Genomic DNA, 19,646 nt, shown 5'->3' on the forward strand with positions numbered 1-19,646 from the left:
ATTGTTCCTCCTTAGGAAGGTTGAAGAGAAATTTTGTCAGGATTATTTAGAAAAACTGTCTTCCATGTTGGGAGAGAAAGGATGAGGAACCTGCTCTGGCTGTAATGCACTGCTGCAAAAGTGAAGCTCCCGAGGGCCATTTTATGGCCCCACTGAAGCAGAGGCTCCTGCCCCGCCTCTAAAGGAGAGCAGTTGCTGCCTGCAAGGGGAGCTGTGACTTTGACACCATTGACCACAAGAAGGGGCAGTCCTGATGAGAGTGATGCTCCAGTGTGAGGGACTGGGGTCATATTTCTGGATCTCACACTTGTGACCCCCCCTGGATGTACCTGATCTGCTTGGTGCTGTAGGGAACACCTGCCACACTCAGGCCAGTGTGCTGAGAGCCTTGGCTTTTGGGACAGGGGATTTGCATCCTTTTTTCATCCTCTCCTGAGCAGCTGCAGCTCCTGGTGCCGTGTCAGAGGCAGAAGGGCAGGCGACACCAGGGGCTCACTCTCAGCCCAGCACTTGCAGGTCTCTGCCGAGCTGCCCGTCCTGGTGGGGGCTGGTGACGCTGGTTTGTTGCTGGTGCTCGGCTGCTTCACAAGTCATCCCGTGTTGGGGGCAGCAATAGGAAACAGGGCTTTTCTATTGGGGTGGGAGGAGCAGCTAAGCCTGGGTAATGTCAAGGAGGGTATGTGGGTGCAAATAGCATCATGTTCACAATATCTTTGTTTAACGTTTTAGTCCAGTTAGTCTGCATAACTGTCTAAAAATAGGACATATTTTCTCTAAGTCCTCTAGTTCAAAGCCTCATAAGCCATTTTTTTCTAGCATTGGTCTCTTACTGTTGTTCTGATCCTGAAATTCGTATAAGGCAAAGTTATCAGGAAAACCAAGAAGAGCGAATGAACTCTGTCAAATCCTTAAGTTTCAGCCACCCGAGAGGGAAGTTCATTAAAGTTGCAGGAACTTTCTGGCAGCCTCCTGAAGGTGGATTAAGCAAGCTGAGTAAACAAGCCACCTTACGGCCACCACAGACCCTTTTCTAGCATCAGCTTCATGTATTGTCAGAAAAGCTCAGGGTCATCAGCCTCTAACTGCAGGTGACATAAGGCAAAGGTGACATCTCGATGCTCAAAGCCTGGTGAGGGGTTGGGGCTGTCTCTGCTGGGACATCCAGGGGTTTGCTCTACCTCCCAGTCCTGGGGCAGATGCTGTGACCGCCTGCGGTAGAGGGAGTGTGTGTTTAAATTTCAGAGCTGCTGCTGGACCCAGCCCAGTGCTCCCAGCGGCATAAATATCTGGCCTTCAGCACAGCCGTGGAAATCTGCGCTCTGTCCTCTTGCAGATTGCTCCAGGTTTTGGCTCTCCATGCTGACATGGTGACCGAGCGGTGGCTTTCGACAACAGGCAGACAGGGACAGCAGCTCCACAGAGGTAACCCTTTCCCTTCACGTGCAGGCGACTGACCAAGGCACTTACCTTATGTATGTTTCTGTAAACTTGGGACACGGAAGAGCCTGGGAAGAGCAGTTTGCTTTCAGCAAGTTTCACTTTCATCCAGGAGCTTAAACGTTCTTAAATTTCTTTGTAAATTTAAACTCTATACCTTATTTTTGTTTAGTTTCTGAATATGATCTTTATGAATATGATCTTAGAAGTACGTTGTGAGGACCGTGGTCTAATCCTGTTCTTCTCAGCTGGCTATTGCTTGTCAAAGCATAGTGACATAATATTTCATTGTTTCACTGATGATTATGACTGAAATTGGCTCCTGTTAGGTTGGGGAGGGCACATGAGATCCGGGGCCGCGTGTGGGTAACCAATCACGCACCGATCCGACACGCGTGGCACTGCTGACGTCTGCTGGTGCCGGACAGAGCCGAGCAGGTCACGGCAGAGCCAGGGTAGGGGTTTGGAGGAGCTGGTCGGTGGGATCGGGCAGGGCACCCTCCTGCCTGCAGACCTCTGAAGTGATACCTGGAAGTCTTCACTGAAGTCCCCGCACCGGGACAATGTGTGTGGCTTCCAGCGGTGCCGAGGCTGTCTGCACCTGGCTGTGGGTGTGTGTTTGCCACAACACAAGTCTGAGGTGTTCAGCTCCCGTGGATTTCTGTGTCAAGTTTGTGCAACTGTTATGCTGTCTCTGTTCTGATATTCAAGACACAAACTTCCAAGGATCTTCACAGCATATGGAGAGGATTTTGTAATGAGCCCTGTGAGGCTTTGCTGATCAGAAGAGCATTGTTTTACAGAATTGCTTCCTGGTGTTGATGGGCTCCGTCTCTTTTGCGTGATGCTTTTTGACAAATATGTATTTTTGTACGGTACATCTTGTTGCCTTTTGGGGAATATTTCGTCTGTGGCTATTGAATTATGAGCTGGAAATCTGCAAATGTTCTTGGAGACTGCAGAATTGGCACGACAAAAGGCTCTTCATCTCCTTTGAACAGCAGAACCTGACATGCAAATGGTGTTTTAATTGGGTGAGATGATGTTACAGTGCTTATGCCTGAAAGGTTATTTGCTGCCAGGCTGGCTTGCCTTGACTATGACATTTTAGAGATGTCGGGGGTTTGTGTTTTGTACTGGCTTTCTTGCTTGGAGCAGGAACAAACTGATACCTGTGGATTTGTCAGGCTGTGTTCACTGCTTCTCATCAGGTGCTGCAGAACAATCTCTGCTTTTCTAGAAGTGTTCATGTTCAGAGATACACTGCTTAGCACTGCTGCAATAATTTTGGAGACCCTGGGAAAGTCTAGACAAGCAGAAGTCATTTCCATAGTGAGTACAAATGAGATTTTTCTGTAGAGCTAGTTTTATTTTTTTGTTAATACTCTGAAATGTGCTTGCCTTGGCAGAATGCCTGGGAAATTACTTTCTCAAAGCAGGGTTTAGAATGGAACGATTGATGCCACTATGAGTCCTTTTGGTCAAGGAGATTGTGAAATGTGTCTTACCCAAAATATATGTTTTGGGGTGACATTCACCAGAGCCCTGCTTGATTTCAGGAAGGGTTCAGAGTAGAACTGACTTGAGATGTATCTCAGTTTCAGGATGACTTCTTGAAATGCTCTAATATTCACTGTTTGGATCACAGTATCTGGAAAATGTCTGTGTCCTCCAAAGCTTAGTCAAGAGCTTGTGAACATCTGTGATCATTTGGGTCAGGTCTTTCCATTTGGTTTTGCAAAGGGTTCCAAAGTACATGTGACTGTCAGGGTGCTTCCCTGGGGACCCCATGGACAGGTTCTGCTTTGAAGGTTTGAGTTTTGGGGAGGCTGTGGTTTGCAGGAGAATCATGACCAAGGAGGAAGTGACAGGATGAAAGCACAAGCCAGAAGCGTGACCATTTCTCATGGTGCTGGGTCAAGACAGAGCCCATCTCTGGGCTGGGGCATAGCCACGGCCAGGTAACCTCCATGCTAACCAGAACTGTTTCCATCAATGTGTTTCCTGGTTTGCCCTGGTCTGCAAACTGCAGCTTGGAAGAGCAAAAAACAGAACTTACATGTTCAACCCATAACATAGATGTGGGATGGAGACAGGGAATAGTTCTGGTGATTTGAAAGGCCAAATGAATTGATAGAGAAGTGTTTCTTTGATGAGCTGTTAAGATAGGCTTTACTGTGAACCACATGCCTGCCTAATGAATGTCTCCTCAGGAAAAGCTTTGTCAGGCTGAGGAGAGGTCCATTGAGATGGCTTCAAAATAACAATACTTTGTGCAGCCACCTTGCTGATGGGAACTTAAGCTCAAATCTCTATCCTGCCTGACTTGTTACAAACATTTTTTTAATGCAACTCTCGATTTCATCATAATGCAATCTGGGACATTTCTGAAAATGCTCAAATCAGCTTTTCACCTTTAAGTTGGTTATATGGATTCTGCTAGAGATGTTGGCCCTTGAAAGCTGTTAACCCCATAAGGGCTGATGGTCAGAGTCCCATATCTCTGAAAATGTCCATGGGTTCTTATGTCCGTGAGGTAGGTGTTGTATTGTGGGACTTAGGGACATGGGGATCTCTGGAAGAGGTTTGTTTGTGAGCATGAACTTGTGGAGCCCACTAGGCTCCCAGCAGCTGGCTGTGTTGGGAAACAGTAGTCGTTGGCTTGCTGTGGACCACTGCAGCTCACCCTGTACTCTCAAGACAGTGCCAAAGACACAAGGATGTTATGAAAGGTATTAATGCTTTGCTCAAATGTTTTGTTTTCTGGGGGCTGGTGCAGAAATTCAAATGGTCAGAACACACTGTGAATCTTGGCAGAATTATGCTGACATGGTTGCTGCTCATTTCACTGCTGAAAGTGCAGGGAAATCTCTGTTCTCCAGCCAGCTCTTGCTATGTGAACGTGGCCAAAAATAGTAAGGAAACAGCATTCCCATCTAGTTCCCTGAGAGGATGTTGAACTGGTTTGTGTAGCAAAGTGATTCTGATGTTCTCTGGAGGTTTTCCCATGGAGACCTGTGCAGTTAGACTTGGACCCCTCTGTTTTCCTGCTCTGTGGTTGAAGTGGAGCTACAGCAGATGCAGGGATCTGTTCGATCTGTCTCAGTTCCCTGGCACGTGTTCCCTGGCCCTGCTGAATCATCGGAACTTGTGCCTGGGCACAATTGCTCTCTGTCAGCTGCATCCTGGGATTAGAGCAGCATGGCTGGTGCCCAGGATATTTTGCTAAGGTCTACAAAACCAATAGCACTTTTCTGTGAGTCCAAGTGTAAACATAACAAAATTTACAGGCTGATGGATTTATTTTTTTTTCCTGGTTAGCCCATGGGATCTAAATCTGTCGCTGCAAAGAGGAGAAGGCTTGCTACTGGTTTTATGGGGTTTTTTCCTGGACCTGGGAGCACTGGCAGCCTCGCAATAAAACTTAGGGGCCTGCTGGGTGTTTGGCTCCAGAAAGAAGGCTGCACACACGTGTGTGTGATCCTGAGCGATGCATTGGCCCGCTGCTGCTTTTCTGCCCCCCATTGCTTTTCTGGGGAGCTGATTGCCCCATCCAAAGCAGAGGTGACTCTTGCTACTGTCCCAGTGACACTGAGACTTTGGGGAAAGCTAAGCTGGGTCCTGGTGTGTGCAGCACTGCCAAACGATGGCCTCACTGACCATCAGCACTCCCGTTGGCAGCCACAGCTTGTTCCACTTGCCACTTTCCTGGAGTTCCATTTCAGTGCTACTCTGAGTCTGTAACAGCCTGTGCCCAGTGTTTGCCTTGGGAAGTGGTGTTGCTGTTCCTGTGAGCTCCTCCCTCATCAGCCCTGTTCTATAATTACTGATGTTCCTGAAACCAGATCCTTCCACGTGTCCTGCTCAGGTTTGGGAGGACAAGAGGTCCTTAAGCAAACCAGCAGCCCTGGAGTACAGCCAAGAGAACTTCAGCAGTATGGGAAAGCATCATCTTACAGTGGTTCAGTGAGTTCTGAGCCCTCAACCTCTCCTCACCTTCAGGATGGTTAAGGAAAGGAGAGTATATCCCAGACAGCTTCTCTAGCATGTGTGTGCTGGGTTTGCAGTGTGATGCCAAAGCATTACCACAGCTTCACAGCCACCTCTGCTTGTGCCCTGGGCTGTGGGGGGATGATTCTCTCTCCTTGCCAGTCTTAGTGGTCTTCTCAAATAGCAGCACTTCTGTGCTGTTTCCAGCACTGAGAAGCCCCAGTGCTGTCACCTTTCCAGTACCTGCTCGTTTCCTGGCTGCTGTTGTTCCAGTGGGTCAGACCCACATGCCCCTCCTGGCCCTGGGTGCTCTGGGCTGGTGTGAGTTGACAGCAAAGCACAAATGCCGGTCAGCAGTTGTCAGAATGAGATGCGCCCATTTATTTGCTGAAAGTCTTCCTGGAAACGGCTCGTACAGGAATGTATAACAGGAGAAGGTGGTCACGAGAAGTGTGGGGTGCTGACTGGGGGCTGGGCGGGCCAGACCTGCAAGCGTGACTGCGAACAGGTGCCAAAATCCATAATACAGGAATAAACAATGACACTTGGCACTGATCGATTGCTCTGCACTTCCAAAACGTTCTGTCTCTGTGAGCTAACGCAGCAAGGGGAGGATCAGGAATGAAGCACTGTAGAAGTCCTAGGTTTGTTTTTTTGTGGTGAGTCTTGGTTTTGTTTGTGGGTTTTTTGATGATGAAGGAAATGAAGGTATGGGACTTGACTGAATTTGCTGAAGGTTGTGGAGCAGCACTTCAAATAAGAGCTAACAACTGTGCAGCTCTTCCCTGCATGTCCTGCTGCTGCCCTTCTGCCAATGGCAGCCGTAGAGCCTGATAAGGGTAGAGAGTCTCTCCACTGGGAAGGTGTGGAGGGACGATTCCTCTGTCTCTCAGTAATCTGCCATCTCTAGATTTCCGAGCATATCTTATTCATGCTTGGACCTGCTGGAGCCAGGAATGGCTGCAACTCCTGGAGGCCAAGCAGCCTGGCAGACCCTCCTTTGCACATGGCTGAGAGTTCAGTGCCCAAAGTCTGATTTGTTCCTATGTCTGCGATACCTCTTGTGCTCTCAGCAAACCCAGCACAGGCGAGAAAGCAGTTCCTTTTGCAGCAAAGTGCTGTGACCTTTTTTGGGTAACAGCATCAATCATGGTATGAAAGGAGAAGAATCCGTTGAGTTTTGTAATCTTTTTAACAAGTTTCTTTTTTCCCCTCAATGCCCAGGAAGTGGGTGAGTTAAAACACGCAGCATATGTGTGATTCATTTTGGCAAGCCTGGCTTCTCAAGGCAGTCGAGGGAATCTCCTGCACCGTGTCACATGTCCCTGAGTAATTAGCAGCAGCACGGTAATGGCATCTCTGGCAGCACCCTGCTGCTTAGTCAGCTGGGCTCATGCTTGGGGAAACACAGGTGGTCAGGCTTGGAGAGAGAATCACAGGACTGGACTCTGGGGCACGACCCAACATCTGAGCAAGCGCTTCAAGGGGAAAAATCCGGCCCAGAATATCCATCCTGGTCAGGGCTGCATGGCAAGGAAGAACCTATCTAGCTCCAGTAGTCTGTTTTTGTGTGTAGCCTGCCTTGCAGCCAAGACTTTGAGTAAGGGAGGAAGCACTCGTCTAATAAGTGCTGCTGAGATCTCATTGGCTAATGTGGGGGCATGCTGATCTTCCAGGAACAAACACAAACATGTTTTCAGTGTTTGTCTCTCCTGTTTTGTACACTTAGTTACCTTTCCTGTATTGCAGCATCTGCTTAGCTCATATTTGGCTTTTATTAGTGGTAGCTGACGTGGAGGAGGAGGAACAGAAACTGGTACTTGTTCAGCAGATCTTGGAAGCAGTGACACAACCTGAGGGGAGTCTGCCAAGAGGTGGTCAACCAGCAGTAATCACATCTCCTGTATGGATTCAGGTCAATTTTGGATTCAAAATATGCCTCACAGCACTGCCCTACGGAGGGCTGAGTTCTCACCCATTCTGCTTCTGTTGACTGTGAATTTGGCTAACATTTTTGTCCAGAGGAATAAAAACACAAGTCAGAAGTGCTCCCATGATAAATTGGTTTCCTTTTACAGTTCCTGGTGACCTCTTTTACGGTAAGTTGAACAACTACTTAGAGCAGATCAACTCTGTGACTTGACCTTGGGAGGTTTGGACCTTTATTTGGCGCTTGGCTTTGCCTGGGAACTCTGAGCTTGGCTCCAGGGTTTATGCACTAAGCAGCACTGGGGAGCTCCTGGGCCACAGCACAAGCTGTGGGTTGATGAACTGGAGGCTTGGATCTTGGTCAGCTCTGGAGAAGTACTGCCTTCTTGAAGGGAATCCACACGGAAGATTTATCTCTTTTTAACTTTTATTCCGGTTTTTTAGCTCCCTGTGTGCCACATCTCTTTCCCTGTTCCCACCAGTGTTTTAGCTTGGCGTAGATACCAGCTTCTAGGAAAGACAAACCTGTTGCCCGAGCTGTTTGCAGCCAGCCGGCATGAGCCCAAGCCCAGAACCAGCAAACAAACCCTCCCTCTGCCAGCTGCGGGCTCCTGGGAGAGAACTGCTGGCTCAGCCAGGGTTACCAAAGCTCCTTGGAACAGGGATTGAGGCAAGAGCAGAGCAAGTCACAAGATGTTTGCCCTCTTGCTCATTCCCCTGTGGGAAGAAGAAGGGAAACAGCTTTGCTGGATTCTCTGGAGAAACTTAGGAAGGAATTCACAGTCTTCATCCTTGTTTCCATCACTGTTCTGTGAGAGCTGCCAAATGGCAAAAAGGAGTGGTTGGCTATGCTGGGCAGAAATCTCTGCCCTTCTCCCTGCAGCTTGAAGCTTGTGTGTTGTGCTCTGGTGTGGGGGACTCCTTAGCCAAGAGGAGGAGATGGAGTTCTCTTATCCTGCTCTGTCCACTTGACCACTGGATGTGGGGGCACCAAGCAGCTGGAGAGGTCCTTCGGGTGGAGATGGGTCCTTTGGCCATCCTCTGTTATCTCTAGTGCTGTCTCACAAAGATTCCAGGCTGCAGTGCTGGCAGGGCAGGTCCCTCCTTGTGCTCAGACAGAGCAGGATGGATTTTCCACTGTAGATGAGTTTCTCCTTCCACAAGCTTCCCCCACTAACTGCTCTTCCAGGCAAAAGTGTTTCCCTGACGTTTGTATGATCATTTATATAGAACCTTGAAAACGATTGAGCTCATTACCCTCCCTCTCCAGTGAATAGGTTTTCCTGCCTGTGTGCCATGTCCCACTGCACTGGATGTGTGAGTGGAGGCCAAGGATAACACAGCCTTTCAATGGTCCCTCAGTGCTCGTGTGGGAAGGAAGCACCCCTCTGCCTGCTCCTGCCACCAAGCAGTGTGCTCACTGCTGCCACTAAAGTACCTCTCCTGGAAACAAAGACACCTGTCCTGCAGTCTGAATTCCCAGTGTAGAGGGGGAAAAACAAAGCCCTTTTGGCTGCGGGAGACCCAGGCTCTTGTGCAGTACCAGCTCTGGGGGTGACGTTTTTCCTGGCTTTACAACATGTTTGTGTTCACCCTCCCACCTGCAGGTTTTGTCCTCTCCCTCAGCTGCTTCCTTGATCTTGCAGGGAGCTCTGACCTTGACAGCTTTCCAGGAATCCAAGGAACTGGCTGCAGCTCTAAGTGCAAAGTGTGAGGCATGAGGGTCTGCTGCAGGAGGGCAAACGAACCCAGGGAGTCCTGGGTCACTGCACCCTCCCCCAGCAAGACCTGAGCTGTGCCACGGACTTGGGCACAGGGCACAGGCCATCCCAGAGCTTAGGGTTGCCCTTGTATGAGGCTCCTGTGAGATGCTGCATTGGTTTAACTTGGGCCTGCAAATTGAGGCTTTCCTGGAAGAACCTGAATTTTAGTGGCTTTCCTGATGGATATTTCTCTGCTTAAAAATAGCTCCTTTAAGGAAGTGGATGGAACTCTACATAAACCGGGCTTGAGATATTAATTACTCGAGCAAGAGTTGGTTTAGGAAGCAAGATCTGGAGGTAAATGAGCACCAGGATGTTGCAGCACAAGCTGGATGCTCAGGCAAGATCCACATGGTTGGGAGGGAGGTGGGAATGGCTCTGCAATGGCTGTGGTAGTGGCGATGCATCGTTTGCACAGCTTGAGCTTTTCGTGCGCTCTTTGGGATAGAGTAAGGCAAACAAGGAGCGGAAGCGCGGGGGGAGGATGGGGCCATTCCTCCCACAGGAAACTCAGGATTAAGACACTGGTTGGATTGTGTGGCTGTTGGGATTGTGCTGCTGGACCCTGTGGCTGAGCAGAGCCCGGCAGCTGCGCAGAGCAACAGCAACACGTTCAACCCAGCAGCTCTTGGCAGAGGAGCCAAGTGAAAACAAACACAGAGGCTGTAACTGGCAGTGCTGTGATGGAAAGGAGCACGAGCGCAGGGCCAGCAGGAAGCCGTCGGTCTTGCAGATGGCTCACACGGGCCAGGGGCTTTAAGCCACTGCCTGCTGCTACATCCAGCCCTGCTCCCCCAGCATCCCCCACCCATGGGCACAGAACACCCCGGTCAGCCGCTGCTCCTGGTCCCAGTTCTGCCGTGGCTGGATGGGGATGTAGGATGAAGCCAGCCCTACCTTGATCCTTCTGGAGGTGTTGGCTCTGAAAGACACTGGCCTTGGCTGCCACCGTGACATCCTAGGGCACTGGCGGCTCTGGGGGACGTTGTCTGGGGCGGTGTTTCTGCTATGGGACTTGCAGGCTGGGGACCCCAGGTCCCTGGGTGGCATCTGAGCTGGTTTGTCATCTGGGTTCTGTCTGCTGGCCTTTAAATACAGTTCTGTGAGGTTTTGCTTCCTTGAGTCTTAGGGAATGTTTATTCCAGAGTGCAAAGGGGTCTTTAAAGGGCCCCAGCTCTGCATGTCTCACGGGCTGAGGAGCGAGCGCAGAGCAGGACTGGTGTGGTTGGTCACACACTGTCCTGCTGCTGAGCTGCTCCGTGCAGGCACTCAGCGCTGACCCCGGCCTCTCTCCCGTGTCCTGCAGGCTAGCAGGAACAGCCTGGTGGGGTCCATCTTGGATAGACACGGATGATGCCAGAGCTATGACAGGGATTGCAGTCTTGGCACTGAGGGGTGATCAATTATGGAACAACTACAGGAGGAAGTACCTGAGGTCAAGGAAGAGGAAGAGGAAGAGGCAGTGATGGTGGCAAGCAGAGCCTCGGACCCAACTGGAGGACCAGACAGCTCGCTGCCTTCAAGCAGCTACACAGGTAAGTGGAGCCATGGGAGCTCATCTGCCCCCAGAGCATACAGGCATCCACAGCCCCCAGGCAGCGTGCTCAGCTGCAAGGGCAGAGGACCTGTCTCTGAATGGAGTTCAGCTGGTTTTAATTTCTTCCCTTTGTGAAATAATGCACCAATAGCCAAGTCATGGAGAGGCTCACTTGTTGCTCTGCGGTCACTGCACACCCATTGGCAATGGGTTGTGGAGTGGAAATTAAAAGGACAGGCAGGTAACATTATGCCTCAGAGCAAGGGGCCTCCTAGGGTGCTTAGGAATGCTTCCCTGGACACTTCTTGAAGTCCTCAGTGCAAAGTGATTGTAGGAGCTGGGAGAGAAGTTTTGTGGCTGCTGAAGAGGCTCCTCCAGAGCCCTGGACGTTCCAGCTGGGCAGCCCTGTGCCAGCGGCTAGCCAACCAAGGATTATAAAATCAGCTGGTTGTGTTTCATTGCCTGGGCATGAATGCCTGGAATCTGCCTGGAGCCAGTGCCTGATTCCTGGTAACTGGCCAGCTGCTATGGCAGTGGCGGGCAGGACAGGGCTGGAAATCCCTCCTCAGCCCCATGGCTGGAGGAGCTGGCCAAACCAGGAGCTGGGCCTATGGCTGTAACGTGGAAGGACACGTCCCTGTGTGTGTTTGCAGACGTGTCACAGAGCTCCTCTCCCTCGCTGTCGGACCAGCTGCAGGTGGGCTGTGAGGAGGCGGCCCTGGGAGCGCTGAACGTGGAGTGCAGAGTCTGTGGAGACAAAGCCTCGGGGTTCCACTACGGCGTGCACGCCTGCGAGGGCTGCAAGGTGAGTCCGCAGGGAGGGCTGGGCTCAGCTGCACCGAGCAGGGCTTAGACCCCAGGGACTGGGCTGCCTCCTCAAACAAGCAGATTTGCAGCAAAACAGGGATGTGGGATTGAGTGAGTGTAAAAAACCTGTCCAGAGAATGTGGCAAGTAGAGGCAGGCAGCAAGTGCTGCCCTGGGAAGGTGGCTGAGACCCGTGTGGCCCAAATCTTGCCCCATCATGCTTTACTTTGAAAGGCAAATCCATCTGTCCCCACAAGGCCCCTGAGTTTGCTTTTCAAGGTTGGTTTCTGTGCCGCAGATCAGCACTGAGCTGTGTGTTTATCCCCCTGGGATCGCTGGCTGTAGCTTGGATGTGCTTCCTGCACAACCTTCTTGGGATAGAGACTGCTTGCATCAGAGACCCAGGGCTCCCCCTACTCACCTGCCTGAACCTCCCTGAGGCTCCTGGGGTTAAGAAACCAGCCAGGTCCCAAACCACAGGCCCTAACACTGCTGCTCCATGTCCCCCTGCTCCCTGCCTACAGGGTTTCTTCCGCCGGACAATCCGCATGAAGCTGGAGTACGAGAAGTGTGAGAGGAGCTGCAAGATTCAGAAGAAGAACCGAAACAAGTGCCAGTACTGCCGCTTCCAGAAATGCCTCTCCCTGGGCATGTCACACAATGGTGAGTGTCACTGCTGACCACAGGCCTGACTGGCTGGGTGACACAGGGCCAGCTGCCCTCCTATGAAAGGTGCATATGGCAGGCTGTGCTTTAGCCCATGGTTCTCCTTGCCAAAGGATCATTCAAACACAATATTTCAAGCTTTTGACTCTTCATCCCTGTCTTCTATACGAGAAGGGGCTGTTCATTCCCACCATGCAGGACAGCTGCTGGTACATGGCTGTGCCTTATGAACTGGCCCAGAGGGAATTGGACACACAGATTGCTCTTCTGTGCCAGGATTTTAAAACTTCTCGTGTAACCATGTAGGTCATGACCAAGCAAAGGTGTTTATGTGGGTTTGTGCAAGAGCCCAGAGGACTGGGGTGGGAGTCTGGTGTGAGGGAAGCAACAATGGCTGGTTCATGAAGGTGCCAGTGCTGGAGGAGCTGCATCCTGGAGAAGCATTGTGTTGTGCAGGGGTTCACCAGCAGACCTGTCCGTCTGCGGTGGCAGAACAACCTGCTACCTCTCTGGATGCATCTCCTGGAGTCACCCCCCTGTCTTGACCCACTGGTTTTGCCCCCCCAGCAATCCGCTTCGGGCGCATGCCAGAGGCAGAGAAGAGAAAGCTGGTGGCAGGGCTGACAGCGAGCGAGATCAGCTGCCAGAACCCGCAGGTGGCTGACCTGAAAGCTTTCTCCAAGCACATCTACAATGCCTACCTGAAGAATTTCAACATGACCAAAAAGAAGGCAAGAGGTATCCTGACCGGGAAAGCCAGCAGCACCCCAGTAAGTTCCCTCCCAGGGCAGGCGGGGTTGGCCATGGCCAGCACAGAGGGCTGTTCTCTGGGAGATGCTGCACATCTCCCTCCTGCCATAGCTGTTTCACATGCACCAGTTCCCACCTGCAGCTAGGTGGGCCCTGCATGTCCTGCCCCTCGCTAGGAAAAGTCCCATTGCTGTGCAGACTTGTGCTGTGGTGGTGGGTGCAGGTTGCCTGAGCATTGTCAGTCCCAGAGGCAGGGAACAGCACAGGGACAGGCAGGCAAACATGAGTGTCCTGGGCAGAGCTGGCACCTCGAGTCCCCACAGCAGACTCCTAACTTGCTTCTTGTTCAAGCAGCCTTTTGTGATCCATGACATGGACACCTTGTGGCAGGCAGAGAAGGGGCTGGTGTGGAAGCAGCTGGTGAATGGCATTCCCCCCTACAAGGAGATTGGGGTGCACGTCTTCTACCGCTGCCAGTGCACCACGGTGGAGACTGTGCGGGAGCTCACAGAGTTTGCCAAGAGCATCCCCAGCTTCATAGGCCTCTACTTGAACGACCAAGTGACTCTGCTCAAGTACGGGGTGCACGAGGCCATCTTCGCCATGCTGGCATCCATCATGAACAAGGATGGGCTGCTGGTGGCCAACGGGAACGGCTTTGTGACCCGTGAGTTCCTGCGTAGCCTGCGCAAGCCCTTCAGTGAGATTATGGAGCCCAAATTTGAGTTTGCTGTGAAGTTCAATGCGCTGGAGCTGGATGACAGTGACCTATCCCTGTTTGTGGCAGCCATCATCCTGTGTGGAGGTGAGCGGGTGCCCTCGGCCATGCCAGAGTCAGGAAGAGTCCTCCTTACTTAGAGGTGGGTCAGAGGGGGCTGGGGGAGCTGAGCTGCAGCTGGCCCTGGGGTCAGCCAGGGGTGTGTCAGGGGCACAAGAGGAGAACTGAACACTTCCAAACCCAAAGCTGCTCTGTGGTGGTGATGCCTGGCAAGCTTGGACCAAGAGCAAGGAGTGTAGAAGTGGCATCTCCTTCTCATGTGCTGCTGTGGGCAGCACTTCTCCCCTTTCTAGCTGATGAGGTTGGAGTCACAGTGGGTGGGATACAGTCCCCAGCTTCCTTTCCTCAGGAGGAGCATGTGCTTTGGAGGGCTGCCCCATGACCCTGCAGCTACTGTGCTTCCTCTCCACAGACCGTCCTGGCCTGATGAACGTGAAGCAGGTGGAGGAAATCCAAGACAACATCCTGCGAGTACTGGAGTTTCACCTACAGGCCAACCACCCGGATGCCCAGTACCTCTTCCCCAAGCTGCTGCAGAAGATGGCAGATCTGCGGCAGCTGGTGACAGAGCATGCCCAGCTGGTGCAGAAGATCAAGAAGACAGAGACAGAGACATCTCTGCACCCACTTCTGCAGGAGATCTACAAGGACATGTACTAAGGACCTGTTATTTATGAGAATGAAGCCATGGATTCCCATCAAGACTCTTTGTACAGAAACAAAGAAAACCCTTCCCTGTGTCTTCCATTTCTTCTACTGGAAACTCTTTTCTACGTGACCCTGACATACGGTACGTAGGGCAAGATGCTGTCACGATTTGCAGCTGCCTCCTGCTCGGCCAGGGCTTCCGTTAACACACACTAACAAATCTCCACAGCTGCTGTTTCCGTTACTGCGGCCCAGCTCCAGCTGCTCCGGGGCCTCTGGAGCGGCCGCCCGGTTTACATGGCACAGGCAGTGGGGTTCTTACAGCACCCCAGGTGCCCAAGGTGGGAGGAGCTCTGGTCCTTAGGAGACCCGAGCGAGGTGCAGGGGTCCGGTGGGACCAGCAGCAGCACTTGCAGCGTGTCTGTATTTTCTTGTTTGTTTGCACTCCGAAGACATAGTCCTGAGCCGTGAAGTCTGGGGCAGTTGTGATGTGAAAGGATGTTTCTCTCTTTCCCAAAGAAAAGCTAGAGTATTTGAACACGGGTAAGGCTGTCCTAGCAGGGACCCTCAGCAGCAGCCCCCTGTGCTGTGCAGTGTGTTCCTGTCTCCCAGAGGGACTGTGCGAGCTCTGCCTTCCTGAGTGCTGTGTGGGAACCTGTGCTCCTGGCACCCTGATTCCAGAGGGAATGTGTTCCTTGGCACCTCAGTATGAGAGGAGGGATGGGGAGGTGGGAGGGAAAGGATTTGACTCGTTAAAATTCACCTTCACAGCAGAGGCTGGAATTTGTGGCTTCCACTGGCTGTTCTGCACAGCTGTGAGTTACCAAAAAGGTCTGTGCAGGGTCAGGGGCTTTGGGCTGGTCAGGGTTTGGTGTCCTGTCTCAGTTTACCCTGTGAAAGGGACCTGGATTGTCACCGGCTCTCTGCTTCGAGGGGGAGCAAAAGGATCCTTTAGTGCATTGGTTGCAAAGAGCTTTACAGCTGTAAACCCCAGTATAAATGCCAAGGATTTATAAACTGGGAGGGAGCGGGTAGGATGCTCACAATGGGCAGGAGCTTCCCAGAGAGCACAGCCAGATCGGGGAAGCTGCCAGTCCTCCTCTGCCACTGTCCCGAGAGCTGGGACAGCTCCAGGCTTCAGGGTCTGCCTAAACCCAGCACCGTTTTGGGACTTTACCTCATAACTTCTCGCAGCTGTAGTGAAACGCCATAGTGCTGCCTGGGCTGGGCTGGGCTAAGCCCCCAGTGTGAAGGGCTGCATCACCTGAGCTCGAGGGGAGAGGATGGACCCGGGAAGGGCTCAGTTTCCCTCTCAGGATGATGGTGTCTGACCTAAGAAGTAGCACTTACCTGTCTGCAGCTCCTGGTCCTGTGTGTCCTGAGCAGCCTTATTAAAATGCTGAAATCCCCAAGGAGGGGTTGTGGGAGCAAATTAGTCGGTTTTATTTTACTTTCCTTGTCTTCAGGGTAGCAGATTTCCCTGGTGCAATAATTCCTTTAAAAAACCCAAAGGGGAAGAGCACTGGGCTTCCCCACCCTGTCACAGGGCTGGCGATGGCCAAACCTGCCCCTGCTGCCGCACTCCAGCCCTTTGCTGTGCCTCAGTTTCCCTGCCCAGCCCCTCCCTTCCCTACCTTGCAGGGGCGTTAGGAGTTACCATTTCTGAAGCACTTTGAAGCCCTCTCCGGGAAGGCACTGGAGATATGCGTGTGCTGGATGGAGCCCAGGGGATTTGCCCATCCCAAAGCCCTCGTGGCATCCCCACCACAGCCACATGCAGGACTTGTGCCCATCACCTGGGGAACTCTTTGCTCTTCCTTCCTCAACAGTGTAACAACCCTCAAACTGAAATGTATATTTTTGCTAGAAGTACAAACCTCCAAGTGTTTTTAATAATATAAATAGTGTCCACAAACTGACTTGACTTTAAATAAATCTGAATTAAATATTTAAGAACCTTTTAGTGTCCAGCTTATCTTTGTGGGATTTCTCTTGGCACCTGGGGGGCTGCCCATGGGAGGGTTTCCAGCAGAGGTGATGGGATTTGCTGGATCTGTTGTGATTTCCAGGAATTTGCCATGATTCCTAAGCTGTTCACTGCCTCCCTTCCCAGTGAGATGGGGGAGAGAACTGAGAAAAAAGTGAAATTTATAGGTTGAGATAAAGATAGTTTAATATGACTGAAACAAAAAGGAAATAGTAATGATAAAAGAATTAGAATATACAGAATTTAGTGATGCACACTGCAGTGGTGACCCCCGCTAGGCTTCTCACTTAGGAGCAAGAGGAGCTGGAAAGTCCTTGACTCAAAGTAAACAATGCTCACACTCCCGCGTGCTATCAGCCCGGGCTTGTTCGGGCTTGTCTTCCGCCCAAATCGCAGCACAGCCCCCACTCCGAGGGGAGAATTATCCCAGCCGGACCTACCTGAGGCCATAAACAGCCCCGGGAAGTAGCCGAGCCCTCTTGGCTGCCGGGGAACAGATGGAGCCGGGCTCGACGGTGGCATCTGGGACGTTAACGGGCAGGGAGAGCTGTCTGAGACCCCGGTGCAGGTAAAAGGCTTGGGGTCGGGAGGGCTGGGAGCAGCTTTTGGGGGAGATAGGCTTGAGATGGGACCACGAGTCCCTCCTTGTGGGGACAGAGAGTGGATTGGGATGGCCTTGACCCACCCCCCACCCATTTCCCCATGCAGCTGCCCCACCTCCGGAGCTGGGGGTCCCCAGAAACACTCCAGCCAGGCACCTCTTTCCCGTCAGCTGCAAACCAAGAACTCCTTGCCGCTCTCCATGGCTCCACAGGGAGCCAGGGGCTGCCCCAGCCCTCAGCACCCCTGGCTTGCCCTGAGGAGAGCCCCCAGGCCAGCCCAGTCCTAAGCTTTATTTTGCTTTGCAATTAACCAGGAGAGAAGGCTGGATGGGGCTGGGAGAGCATTGGCTCCCCCGGGCTCTGCCCTTGACAGGGGCTCCTGAGCCGGGACACCAGGTGGGGCTTTTGCAAGTTATGGCCCCACCCAGACAAAGCTGGTACCCGGAGGGGTGTCAGGGTGGCTGGTGGAGCAAGGTTGGAGTGGGGTCTGACCCCAACCATGCGGCTCCTCTGGCCAACAGGAATTTTGCCCGTGGATCCTGTCGATGGGGCCAGAGCTGCCGCTTCTTACATGACAGAAACTCAGCTCAGATCTGCAGGTACTTCCAGACTGGGTTTTGCAGCTACGGAGAGCAGTGCAGGTAAGGGGCAGCGAGCAGGAGTCTGATGCCCCAAGGATGGGCTGGGAGCCAAGAGGAGTCATGCTGGGCTGATGAGACTCTCTGTCTGTTTGTCTCTGGGCTCCTCCAGCTACCAGCACATCCAGGAGGAGCTGGTGCCATCCCGCCATGGCCTGGATCCCTCCATGCCCCCCTGCCACTGGGGCCCAGAGCCTGGCACTGTGCCCACGGCCACGGCCCAGGGCTGGGTGGGACCCCAGCGCACCTCGGACTACCCTGCCCCCAGCACGACACATGTGGCCTTCAAGTTCCCAAACATGGAGGTTGAGGTGGAACAGAAAGACAAGAAGAACGTCGCAGCACCTGATAACATCACTGGAGAATTTGTCCCCACACATGCTCAGCGTGCCTCAGGTAGGTGCTAGGCTGCCCAGGGGACCAGTGGGGCTGAGGATACTGGAGTGGTCACGGTGGAGCAGTCTGAGCATGTTTCTGCCTGTGCTCCAAACCGTGGCCAAGCTGGGGCTGTGGAGAGGTCTCCAGGGGACCGTCACTGCTGAGGCTGCATGCTCTAAGCAGCCTGCCTGGCTCTCTGATGGGGGGATGTGCTTTTCCCCTCTAAGAGCTTTCCTCCTGCAGGCTCCCAGCTACAAGGGCTGGCACTGGATGCAGACTCCTCTGACCCCAGAGAGACAGTGGTGGAGATGGTGACGGGGACTGACCCTGCAGAGGTGGGTTTGGAGGTGTCCTGTGGCCGGGCACTCCCCAAGGCCAGGGCATTGATGGAGCTGGGGGGTTGCCATGCTTTGCTTCTCTGCGTGCAGGTCTCTATGGATCTGGGTGCTGCGGCAGCCCCAGTCCCCACCGAGGCACTGAGAGCCCAGAGTGAGGCCGTGGTGTGTGGCATCTGCATGGACAGGGTGTACGAGAAGCCGCTGCCAGAAGAGCGGCTCTTTGGGATCCTCCCGAACTGCAGCCACGCGTACTGCGTGGGATGCATCCGCAAGTGGCGTCGCAGCCGGGACTTCCAGAGCACAGTCATAAAGTGAGTGGGGATGGGGACAATGGAGAGTGGTCACCATCACCCCTTCTGCACCCTGAAATCCTTCCTTAGGTCTGGTGATGTGACTTTGCATTGGCACGACTTTTCTTTGGGAACACGTCAGTGGGAGTAGGGATGGGGATACTGGATGAGGCCATGGCAGCAGGACCACCCTGCATGGGTGCTGAGCCTGTGCTCCCTGCTCCCTTTTTGGGACACCCATCTGCACCCATTGCCTTCACCCAGGGCCTGCCCAGAGTGCCGGATCACTTCCAGTTACTATATTCCCCACAAATACTGGATCTCGGATGTGGGTGAGAAGGAGAAGCTCATCAGAACCTTCAAGGCGCGGATGGGGTGAGTGCATGGAACTGCGGGTGGCAGGGCTGTGGGCTCTGTGCTGCCTCGGGAGCCACACTCACAGCTGTGCTTGGAATCCCGCAGGAAAATCAGATGTAAATTCTTTGTTCGAAACCGTGGCCACTGCCCATTCAGGTCTGACTGCATCTACCTGCACGAGCTGCCCACCAGCCGGCTGCCACGGCGCAGACAGCAGCGGCTGAGGATGCCCACTGTAAGTGGGGTGGCAAGTCATGGGGCCGGGCTGGGTGCAATGCAGTGGGAGACCGGGGCTCATCCTCCCTCCTGTGCTGCAGGAGTTCAACCCTTCTTCCTCGGAGAGCTCTGGTGAGGAGGATGAGGAGCTCTGCATGCTCGAGTGGGCTCTCACCCTCACTGTGCTGGAGACGGAATTTCACTACTCAAGTTATGGCCACGAGATGCTTCTCATTGACTTCAGCAACTCGGACTGAGCCGTGGGGGGTCACACTGGGCCTAGGTGATGCTGATGGCATCTCTGGGAGGGGGAATCATCTGCTTTTGACTTCCACCATTGTCTTGGAGTGGCTCTGGGCATAGGCAGTGTTGCAGGGAGGGGGTGGGATGGGGAAGCGGTCTGGCTGCCATTTATCGGGGCGCCGGGAGTGACTCAGGGTGGTGGGGCACAGTCCCCATGCTCTTGCCCTCACCCCCTCAATGGGAGACCCGCGGGTGCCGGGCGGGGGGCTGGGCTGGGTGCTGGGGGTGTTAAC

At 53.0% G+C, this 19,646-nt stretch overlaps 2 protein-coding genes across 4 annotated transcripts; both read left to right on the top strand.

Moving 5' to 3' along the window:
* The first annotated feature begins 1,333 nt into the window (after positions 1-1,333).
* PPARD (peroxisome proliferator activated receptor delta) lies at positions 1,334-16,262 on the top strand. Of its 3 annotated transcripts, none has more exons than XM_029962564.1 (7): positions 1,334-1,422; positions 10,426-10,654; positions 11,310-11,461; positions 11,987-12,125; positions 12,696-12,898; positions 13,230-13,683; positions 14,069-16,262. In XM_029962564.1, exons 2-7 carry the CDS (start codon positions 10,525-10,527, stop codon positions 14,314-14,316), a joined length of 1,326 nt encoding a protein of 441 aa, XP_029818424.1. In that variant the 5' UTR covers positions 1,334-1,422; positions 10,426-10,524; the 3' UTR covers positions 14,317-16,262. The 3 variants fall into 3 exon arrangements, with proteins under 3 accessions (XP_029818424.1, XP_029818425.1, XP_029818426.1); XM_029962565.1 differs by having other exon boundaries at positions 13,233-13,683; XM_029962566.1 differs by having other exon boundaries at positions 10,540-10,654.
* Positions 14,355-19,525, top strand: LOC103767209 (probable E3 ubiquitin-protein ligase makorin-2; the record flags this gene model as incomplete). The annotated part of the gene is made up of 8 exons (XM_029962518.1): positions 14,355-14,446; positions 17,415-17,534; positions 17,644-17,927; positions 18,153-18,244; positions 18,338-18,558; positions 18,802-18,912; positions 19,000-19,129; positions 19,212-19,525. Coding segments are annotated over 8 exons (1,206 nt in total), but the record flags the coding sequence as incomplete, so codon positions are not given.
* Positions 19,526-19,646: the final 121 nt, after the last annotated feature.

The sequence above is a fragment of the Manacus vitellinus genome, unplaced genomic scaffold, assembly GCF_001715985.3.
Source record: "Manacus vitellinus isolate BGI_N305 unplaced genomic scaffold, ASM171598v3 scaffold_47_pilon, whole genome shotgun sequence".
Taxonomy (NCBI): Eukaryota; Metazoa; Chordata; class Aves; order Passeriformes; family Pipridae; genus Manacus; species Manacus vitellinus.